General features: G+C 40.7%; 1 protein-coding gene across 1 annotated transcript; it reads right to left on the reverse strand.

Moving 5' to 3' along the window:
• Positions 1 to 7,171: 7,171 nt before the first annotated feature.
• LOC108192224 (uncharacterized) lies at positions 7,172 to 8,935 on the reverse strand. Its single transcript, XM_017373351.2, has 2 exons — positions 8,566 to 8,935; positions 7,172 to 7,323 (listed from the first exon to the last, which is right to left on the reverse strand). The coding sequence occupies exons 1-2, from the start codon at positions 8,933 to 8,935 to the stop codon at positions 7,172 to 7,174; spliced, it is 522 nt and encodes a 173-aa protein (XP_017228840.2).
• Positions 8,936 to 11,365: the final 2,430 nt, after the last annotated feature.

Below are 11,365 nucleotides of genomic sequence, written 5' to 3' on the forward strand. Positions count from 1 at the left end.
TGGGATTACTTGTGTCGATCAACCTTCTGTGATTTAAAGCTCCGTGTTTGTTCATTATCGAGACACGCTTCCTCAAGGCTATCACTTGTACTTTTCTAGGTAAATTTCTTCTCTTGCTTTTTCTAATCTTTTTGTCATGTCTTGTTCATAGCTACGCCCCTCTTCTTCTTCTTTCTCGGAAGCCGAGGCTCTTGGTGATACTGTATACGATGATTTAACCCCTTTGTCTCCTACTTACGTTCCCCACTCTTCTTCGCACAATCTTGAGTCTTTGGACGATGATTTAGAGATTCTTGAATCTGTTGATCCTCTTATCTTGGATATGACTCGCCGAACTCCAGTGAAAGCGGGGGTTTTGCCCTCTTTTTCCCCTGTGTCCGAGGAGGCAAAGCGGTTGTTTCGGTCGAAGCCTTCATTTTATCAACGGAGCATTATTACCGCCGACTCCCCTGAGTTTGCCGCCCTCCAGGAATATTGTGGGACTGACGGCGTGTATTCCCTCCATCTCCCTGGAGAGAGGGATCGGATATGGCATATGCCTCAGAAGGGATGGCAGGCGATTCCGCTCTTGTTCTTTGAATTGGGTTTTCGTCTGCCCATGCACCCTTTGTTCTCTGCTTTGCTTGAGCTATTAGGCTGCGGTGTGGCCCAACTGGCTCCTAATGCCGTGGTTCAGGTGTGCGGGGTCATTGCCCAAAGCTTTGAAAAGAAGAAGGTGCCCACTGTTGATCTGTTGCTCTCGATTTACCGGGTGAAATATGCGGGGGGCCAGTTTTATTTGGACAAAAAGCTTGGCCGAGTCCGCCTAGTTGATGTTCGTTCCTCCAACACCGGGTGGCATGGAAAGTGGGCTCATTATGCTGGTGGGGAGTTGGGATTGGTTAGCCCGTGGAGTGATATTTCCAAGGATTGGCTTCATGAGTTAAATCATCTTCCTGGCTTGCCTGAGGCTGTTTTGACCTCTTTCTTAGAGAGAAAGAAGATGTTCTCATCTGAGGAGTTTACGAAAAATGACTTTTTGATTTCACATTGTTGTAAGAAATTATGCTTGCTTGATGTTTTGTGCTTTTGTTTCTTGTTTCTAAAAAATTTTTGGTGTCTTCTGTTTGTAACAGTGACTGGGGAGCCGTTGCGGGTGCTGTTGAAGTCTCCTCGAAAGATGTTGAGTGCTGCGATGCTGTCGATGATTGCTAAGAGGGGTGCCTCTTCCATGGCTGGTAGGGGTATTGAGTATTCTCGAGAAAAGGATTTCGAGGAAACCTCTAAACCACAGGGTGAGCCTGTTGATGCTAGTGGATCGCTGGAGCTGTTAGGGGAAGTGTCTGGGGCTGGCCGTGATTCTGTTGCTACTCGGACTTCTGATCGTAAGCGCATTCGAAAGGCTGAGGAAGAAAGCTTGAAACCGCCCTTGAAGAAGACGAAATATGTGATTAAGCTTCGTGGTCTTGGAGCTGAGGGGGTGGATTCCCCTGGGAAAGAGGTTGTGGGGCTACTTGGTGATGAGCCTGGAAGGCGTGATGTTGATGAGGTGTTCTCTGCCACCCGTGCTGCTTCGTCGGCAAAGATTCTGCTTGACCAGGTTTGTCTTTACCCTTTTTGTTGGGACTTTTTCCTTGGGATAATTGCTCTTTATTAGCTCCTATATGTACTGTTGCTTCTTCTTCTCTCTCTTTTTTTTTGACAGAGTTTTGTTTTTGCAGTTTACTGTGGAGTTCGATCGTCTTGTGGCTTTGGGAGTTCGTGGGAACCAAGAGGCGGAGCTTCGCCGCCTTCGAGCTGATGTGCTAGAGATGCAAAGGAGCAAAGCTGATGTTGAAAAGCGGGTTGCTGCGCTTGGACGCAAGAATCGAGATGCTAGTGGGGTCGTTGCCGATCTAGAGAAAAAGGTTGAAGCGCTGACAGCTGATAAGGAGGTCCTGAATGCCTTGGTGGCCTCCTACCAAAACATTCAATCGGAGCTGACCGGGGAGGTGACCCAAATGAGGGTTGACAGTAGCTTAGTTATTGCTGAACTTGGTAAGCACAAGGTGCAGCTGGAGAAAAAGCTTGCTGCAGTCGAGGATGCTCTGAAGACGAGCCAAGATGATGCCTTTGCTGCCCTTGAGAACGGGTATGTCCTTTGTTGGGAGCGCGCTGTCAAAGCTGGTTATGACATGGGGCCTCATACTTTTGGTCATCACTATGAGGACGTGGCCCGAGCTCGAGATGAGGGGGCTAACTCTTCTGTTCCAGATGGCCCTGGCGCCTGATGCCTGTACGGCGTTTTTATTTTGTTGAAACCCTGGGTATGCCCATAATGGGGAGTTTGTAATATAACTTGCTTTTGGTTGCTTAGACTTTTGGGAGTTTGGTTTTTCTGGACTTGATTTGAATTCCTGAGGGATGCCTCAGAGGTATGGTGTAATTTCGACTTTTTCATCTTGGAATGTTGCGCTATAACTTGGTTGTGGAGTAGAATTATGCTGGTACTTTTTGGTGTACTCCATGGAGTTTTCGTTGTGTTATGGCGTGTCTTTTTGTTTCTTTTTCCTTTGCTTTTGCGTTCTTATCTTCAGGAGTTCTCCTGATGTTTTGAGATGGCGTCTTTTATGCTTTCTAATTTTGATTGGCGATTTGCCTCATAGCGGCGCTTGTGGCGATTTGCCTTGTGTGGCGTTTATTCCTTCTTGCTTTGCTTCCTCTATTTCTCTTCTTCTTCTTTTTTTTTTTGAAAATGGTGTATGTGTGTGACTTGTGATGTCAAATAGTATGTTTTAGAATGATTTTGAGATTTCAGAAACATATATAGAAAGATTTTGTGACAAGAGCTTTTGAACACGTTACTTAAAACGATTTTAAAGCAAAAGGTTTTAGTGGCTACATGCCTAGGTGCAACTAAAAGATGTTTTGATAACATAACAAAATATATTAAGAAATATCCTAAAATGACGATGATAATCTTCTTCCTGCGGAGAATTGGTGGATGGCTTCTATGCCTTGATTGTGGGTTGGAGATTTTCTTTCCTTTACTGGAGTTGTGATGTTTTACTGATAGAATTTTTTAAGGTGGATGGCGTTCCATGTGTTGAGGACGGGTGACCCGTTGAGGTTGTTGAGTCGATAGGTGCCTGGCCTGACAACCTTAGTGACTATGTAGGGCCCTTCCCATGGGGCTGAAAGCTTGCTTTGCCTCGCGGGCATTGAGGCGGCGGCTACGCGGAGCACCAGATCGCCTTCCACGAAGTGTCTGATTTTAACCTTGGAATTGTAGTACTGGGCCACTTTTTTCTGTTACTGGGCCACTTTGAGTTGAGTTTTATCTCTAGATTCCTCGATCAGGTCATTCTCGAGTCTCAGGCTCTCTTCAGATTTCTCAGGTGAAAAGTCCTCTATCCTTGGCGATCCCATACTTATTTCCACGGGAAGCACAGCCTCTGTCCCGTACGCCATTTTGAATGGAGATAGCCCTGTGGCTGCTCTCGGGGTGGTTCTGTGACCCCAAAGGACGTTGGGGAGTTCGTCTACCCAGTTGGTAGTTGCTTCCAAGAGTCTCTTTTTGATCCCTTGTAGAATTGCCTTGTTGGTGATTTCTACTTGCCCATTAGCCTGGGGGTATGCCACTGATGATCTGATGTGGCTAATCTTTAGTTGGGCCAGAGCCTCTTCGAAGTCTTTTCCTGTGAACTGAGAGCCGTTATCGGTCACTATAATGCGAGGAACCCCGAAACGGAAGACTATGGACTCATGAAGAAATCGATTGTTTCTATTTCTCGTATCCCGACGAGTGGTTTAGCCTCTACCCACTTTGTGAAATAGTCGATTGCCACAATGAGGAATTGTTTCTGACCTGGGCATTTGGGGAGCGGGCCGACGAGGTCCATTCCCCACATGAAAAATGGGCACGGAGCCTGCGAAGCGGAGAAGCCTGTTGCAGGTCGATGGTTCATCGCGCCGTAAAGTTGGCATGGCTTGCATTTTTTTGTGAATTCCTCACAATCGGCCCTTAGGGTTGGCCAGAAGATTCCGTGCTTTATCAGCTTCAAGGCCATGTTTTTCCCTGAGGCGTGCTCTCCGCATATGCCTGAATGAATTTCTATCATGGCGACGAGGGCCTCATCGGGTCCTACGCATTTGAGGAGAGGCTCCGTTAAGGCCCGGCGGTAAAGCTTGTCGTCTATGAGGCAGAAATTTCGCGCTTTGAATTCGATCTTTCTTTTCTCATTTTTGTCTTGGGTTTGCAGAGTGCCCTTGATGAAATCAATAAACGGAGTCCTCCAATCGGGGGCGAGACTGGTTAGATTGACCTCATTTCTGATGGTAGAAGCCTGGGACAATTCATTAATGTAAATCGGGTCCTGGGACTGTGTCGCTGTAGAGGTAGCAAGCCTAGAGAGAGCGTCTGCCCAGTGGTTTGCTGACCTAGCTATGTTCTTTATGGTCCATGAGGTCAGTGTGTCCAGTATATTTACCACTACTTTTTGGTAGGCGGCCATTCTGTCATTGGAGGTCTTGAAGTCTCCCGAGACCTGTTTGACTACGAGTTGGGAGTCGCAGAAGATATCAATGATTTTCACTTCCAAGTGTTTTGCTAGGTTGAGGCCTGCTATTAGAGCCTCGTACTCCGCTTCGTTGTTCGTGGTTGAAAAGCTGAAGCGTATTGCTTGCTGTACTTTGAATCCCTCGGGGCTTATGAGGAGGACCCCTGCTCCTCCTGCCTCTGAGGTTGATGACCTGTCAGTGAATAAGGTCCATGCTTTGTCGCAGAGAAGTTGACCCGAGCCAGCTGGGGTTGGTTCTGAGAAATTGCACTCCGCGATGAAGTCAGATAGTACTTGAGACTTAACTGCCGTTCTGGGCATGAACTCGAGACTGAATTGGCTTAGCTCTACCGTCCATGCCGCGAGTCTGCCGGTCATGTCAGGGCGGTGGAGGATTCACCGAAGCGGTTGGTTCGTTAGAACGGTGATATCCCTGCCCTGGAAATAGTGTTTTAACTTTCGACTGGCCATGACCAAAGCTAGCACCAATTTTTCTATCCTGCTATATCTTGTCTCTGTATCTTTCAATAGGTGGCTGGCGTAGTAGACGGGAGCCTGTTCGCCGTTGACGTCTTTTACCAGCACAGCTGCTGTTGTTGAGTCTGAGGCGGACAGATAAACTTTCAAAGGTTCCCCAGGTGTAGCTTTCGTTAGAATTGGTGGGGTTGACAGAAAATATTTTATACTGGAGAAACTGGTTTCACATTCCTTTGTCCATTCGAACTTGTTGGCCTTGGCTGCATGCCGGATGGCTTCGTATAGTGGTAGGCTTCTTTTAGATGACTGTGGGATGAAACGTCATAGAGCAGCGATGCAGCCTGTGAGGACCTGTAAGTCCTTCAGGGTCCTGGGAGGTTCCATTTCTTTAATGGCTTTGATTTGAGATGGGTCAGCTTCAATGCCTCGGTGGGTCAAGAGGTGGCCCAGGAACTTGCCTCCTGTCAGGCCGAATGAGCATTTGGCCGGATTCAACCGAACTTGGTTGTCTCGGATATTAGGCATTTAAAATATACAAAAATATGCACTTATCATGTCCTGAGTGGAGTAGGAGTATACAAAGTGCACTTCACTCATAAAAGTAACATTAATTTGTATACTTAACATAACGAAGCAGCAGAATTTATGAAGATAGTCAGATAAAAATGCTTCAAACAAATAATATTAACAATAATAAACTCACATAAATTTGTAATACTAGTGTTATTTTTTGAAATACTTTTAGATCTAGTTGAATCGTAGTGCTATAAAAAAAATTTAATATTAGGTAAATAATGATTAAAAAAATTGTAATATTAAGTAAATAATAATTAAAGTGATTTTAATTTAAAGACCGACTTGTTAACATATGTATATGTACATTAATTCCGTATAATATATAATATATAAATTTGCGATTCAACGTATTATGATATCAAATTGCAACCCTCACCGACCTAGCTATTTATCAGCGATCAAACTGTGATCACATGCAAAAAAATTCACATTTAATGGTTTGATGATCACCCGAATGCATGCTAATTTTTATTAATTTTTTATCACACAAACGAGAAGAGTGCAGTAGGCTCTAAGTTTCTAGCATATTGGGAATAAATCATTTAGCTCGCCCGAAAAATTGGCCCGAAGCTGGGTGCTGATATTTTTGTTCAAAAATTTCCATATCGTAAACACTATGATAACGCCTCTGATTTCGTCCGTGCAAACTTTAGATTTATAGATCAAGACCTAATTAATCGTAGGGGTTGGTAGGTTTTCCTTACAAAATGGGTTGTTGAAATAGTCAAAGACACTAAAATCTTTTAGCAAAAAAAAAGTATAGGAAAAACGAGACTAGATTCCAAATTGTTCGATTTACACCTACTGCCCGTTCTTGAAGAAAATTTAATTAGTCGTCTCTCGCACTGCTGGCAAAACTTGGGATGGTCATAGAAGGGAAATCCTTTGCACATGTTTAAGCATTCATGATTGCAGATGGAAACCCTGTGGGTTGTGGCATGGCAAAAGCAAAGAAAAATAAAACATTTTGCTATTTGTCAAGGAAGAATGATATATTCAAAATTCTTAATACAATAACAAGAGAGTCACATACTAGAAGTAATTAACTGGGAATACAGAGGAAAATGTACCGCAGGGCCTGCAATACAATAATTCAGAGCCTACATCTACATGCTACATACTGCAGGTTTAACCACTAGCATTGTAAACAGATTTGGCTATATTGATTTCCTTCCCCATTCATTATGGGCATATCAACTGCAATATTAATTGCTCTATGAATGTTTACTATAAGTTCAGAATATTAAAGAAGTAACCACCAAGAATATAGATTCAACTAGTTCAGCAGCTTAAAGCTCATTGTCGATCTAACATGTTCAAATTACATTGGGAGCCTCAACTGTTGTTACCATTCATGTGATATTATTGCACCACAGTAACATACTAGCTATGTACCTTGCTAAATTTAAGCATGTCCGGTACTGAAGACTATCAAATTAAACTCATGCATGCAAAAAGAGTGAGATCGGCGAATTATTGCTTGCTCTATAGTTATTGCTTCACGAAACAAGAGGCCAAAATAGCAAAAAATTTCGTGATAATACTAGATACCTACCCTTTAAGCCGATTCTGATGAACTTATGCCAGTAGCATTTACAGAATCACTTGAAGTCAGCGAAGGCTCGATATTTACTTGTCTGCTGAAGGCAAGAATAAGCAACCACTGAAGCTCCGATTGTAATAGAGAGACCTAGGCCACACCATAGCCACTTCTGCAGGGTTTTTTTCTTTTTGCGCTGCTTTCGTGCTACCTCTGAAAATGATCAGATTAAGGGTTATTCAACTTCAAACTGTAAATACAATACAATTATCTGCTCAATAATATAGAAAGAGGAAGATTGACAACTATAATTTTCCAATCATTCAAGTGATTTTTTGTCAACAACAAACAGATGTAGCTCTCCTTACAGTTATGTAATGTCTTAAATCAAATCAACAGAAACAATATAGACTATACATACCAGTATATATACACACACAGACACGCATTTACTCTATTTAAATGTAACTCTTGCATGCATGCATTACTTGTTATATTTAATTCCTTTTAACAAAAAACCAACACAATCAAGAAAAAAACAAGATTGAAAAATACACAGTAACAGAAGTTTAAACAAGATGAATTCGCAAACTTCTGTGCATTTCATGGTTAGATTAAATACATAAGTCAAAAATCGATCAAGTTATCCAGGCCATGCTAAAAAATTAATGTTCCCATAATGAGGCTTAACCACATTAGCTAAAGCACCACAATTTGGGACTCACAAGTTATGTGAATGAAAACCACACCGGCCAGCTAAATAGTTTAGGCTATAAAAGGTTTTTAAAGTGATGGCAGTAACATCAACATTCTAACCTATCGCAGTATGTAATCATTTACTACAAAACCAAGAGCATATGAAACAAGGTTATCGAATTAGCATGACATTATGACCTTTGTAATACTAATATACGAGAAATGGCACTTTTTAGTCACAATTTGAAGTTAAAATGCCCAGAATAACACTCTTCAGAAAAGTGGCCCCTTGTTTCACAAAGAAACGCAACAAAAAAAATGCATTTATAAACTTTAAACAATTCATATATTAACTGGGTTGTCTCCTTTAACGGGCATGGGCTGTAGATATTTGAAAAAATAAGAAAAGGAACCCAAGTACAGCTTGCGTTTAGCAACACAGGTGCCCAATATTTTTTTAAGTAGCAGACGATAAGAATGTTTTTCATTTTTCAGATATTACTTGAAAATCAGCTAAAAATGCAAAAACAAATTGTGTTATCAGAAAAACGTAAATTTTTACATGCATCTTATGTGATATAAGGTGCCATTTTTTCAGAATATGATTTTTGGACCATCTTACTTCGAATTGTGAAAGAACGAGCCAACACCCCTAATTTACACTATTTTTCTATCAGAAAATCTCCACTTTTTGACAAGAATAACACAAGCCATACTGTAAATCACTTGAGCTAACAAGATTTTTATACCAGTACTTACCAATAACTTCCTGGTTCCTCCGAGACATTTCATGATTAACAGCTTCACAATATTGCAGTCGATCTCTTAATCGAGAAATCTCCTGATCTTTAGCTTTAAAAATTTCCTCTGCAGCAATCTCAGTTTCAGCACGTGCTAAGCCCTGACCTAATGCTTCAGAATCAAATCTAGTTACAACAAGTTCCTGACAGAATTGCTCTACTGGACCAATTTCAAATTGCATGCAATTAGAAGGTGCTGGAAATCTTAATCCTGATTGAGCCAAAAGAAGATCAGCGACCCTCTGCCACTGGCTGTACATCAGACGAAAAACATCCTCAGCTTTTCTTTTTCCAATCTCATCAAGAAGGCTCAGTCTTGTGGCACGCATTTCTAACTCGATACTATGACAAGAATGTTGTGTACTTGACATGGACCCATCATGAGAGAAATCTGCTACTAAATATTACCAATGTCAATAACTATTTTCAATTGAATATTTAGGAGCATAAGCCTGGGTTATAAAGTCTCGGTATGGAAGATCAAAAAGATCATTTTAGTTTAATCAAAAGATATGCACAAATTTCAGTATTCACAGCAGTAGCTAAACTGACAACAAGCCTGCTAATGAAACATGTTTTTCCAATTCAAAATTGTATTCAGTCATATAAGTAATTATTTTAATATGCCTTCTTTAGAGTAAAGTGGGAGACGGAAAAATATCCAAATAGATTGAAACTACAGTGATCATCTGTGCAGTTATGGACAAGTAGAAGAGAACAAATGAGGCTAAAACTGGTCTGTTAATAAAAACACTGTATCAAGAAACAAATTGAAATTCTATAAGAAAACAGGGTTGCCGAATTTGGTCTCAGAGCTCCACTTCATCCCAAAATTATTCATAAACACACCATCATAATTTGTTCATAGCAATTAAAGATAAGTTTTCCAGCTGATGCGAAACAATTTAACTATTTATGAGAAAAGCAGAAACATAAAAGTTATAAGCAGAGTTAAATACTATATACAAGCAATAACAAAGATGTATTTATTGTCCATTAATTGCTAAGTTCTCAATCTCTTGCAGAATTGAATCCAAACTACTGTTTTCTGAGATCAAGACATGAACTGGAATCCAGGTACAAACTAACACTGTTTCTTTATTAAAAAATTGTATTGATTTGCATTTAGCATATTATGTATGCAAATGTATGGCCAGTTACTTCATTAAATCATAAAGGAGAAAAAGGAGCAATATGAAAACCAAAAAGACTAGATTACATGTATTAAATAAGGCAGTGCCCACATATCTTATGACCCTGGTAGTGAATAGGTCATTAAATTCTTCCAAAAATACGTAACAGTGAGCCTAATTATTCTGATCAGATATGAAATCCTAACAGTCTAGAGCGAAAACAGCTCAACAGATCATCCCAATGCGAACCCTAACCAACCCTTTCTTTATTCAAAAAACTCACTTAAAACCTTGTGCATAGATTACTGAGCTAGGGCCTAATTAGAATCCTGGTCAACACAAAATCATCTTCAATATGTCACGCCAAAATAAAAAACCTAATAACAATTCCATGTCATACCACACATTCAGCATTAGCACCCTGAACTCTAGTCCCAAACAGAATGCAACAAAAACTCAGCAAACCACATCCTCATCTCCCCTACACTCTACTACTTCAAATCCAATAATGACCCCCCTAACACTTATTAAGTTCTTAAAACACAAACAAACACCTTCAAATTCTAAAATGAACGACAAATCAAACATTCATTTACCAATAGTCACAAACTCAAACCACAATACAAACATCATATACTCAATAATAATCAACATAAACCTAACTAAAACAAAATACCACTTCGTAAATACAACAAAGAAAACAAATAAACACATACATTTACAATTAACACACTGTAATTTCAACAAAAATTAAGTCAAATAAATACACAAACACACACACACACAGAAATAAACATTTTCAAAGCTCACCATCATCAGCATCGTAAAACTCAACCGGATTCCATCCAAGGACACTCCCCAACTCCTTGACATCACTCGAACTCCCAACACTCAACGTATCGCACCTTGTATCCACAAACTCCTCACTCTCCTCCGCAACCTCCCTCATCTCCTTCTCCTTCTTCACCTTTTCATCCTCCTCCACAACCCTCTCCTCTTCCTTCCTAACCACAACCTCACTCCGCCGCCTCAATCCGCCTCGTCCTTTCCGATTCGCCACATACGGCGACGGAGACACCGATTCCGACGACGAGTACACAATCGGCGTCGGCTCCGGCGTTATATACAACGCCGGCGAGATATTCACTCTGTTCCGACTCGGCTTCTTACCTCCTCCTCTCTAACCTCTTTATCATCATCATCCTTCATAGATTTCACCGTTTTTTTCGCGGAATCTTTGTACGAATCTCGAAATCTCGGTTCGATCAAGCTCTCCAGAGCAATTGATGTAAAAGTAGGCATCTTATAACCAAATCGAAACCCTAACCGGTACTACTATGTGTTTTAATGTGTGTTTTGGTGTGGTTTTAGAGCAAGTCCAATAGGTTACCTATCATTACTTATTAAAAATATATAATAATGGATCCTAGCGAGTGTTAGTGATTTAGATAATCTATTTTTAGTGTCAACTCCAATAGCAATCCCTATATTTTAGTGTCAACTCCAATAGCAATCCCTATATTTGTTCTCTTAAAATTATTTTAATAATAAATTTGAGAGAGAGAATGAGAAAAGGAGAGAAAAAACAAAGAAAGAAGGAGAGAGATGATTATTTTATTCGTAAAT

This window comes from Daucus carota, chromosome 9 (assembly GCF_001625215.2).
Source record: "Daucus carota subsp. sativus chromosome 9, DH1 v3.0, whole genome shotgun sequence".
Taxonomy (NCBI): domain Eukaryota; kingdom Viridiplantae; phylum Streptophyta; class Magnoliopsida; order Apiales; family Apiaceae; genus Daucus; species Daucus carota.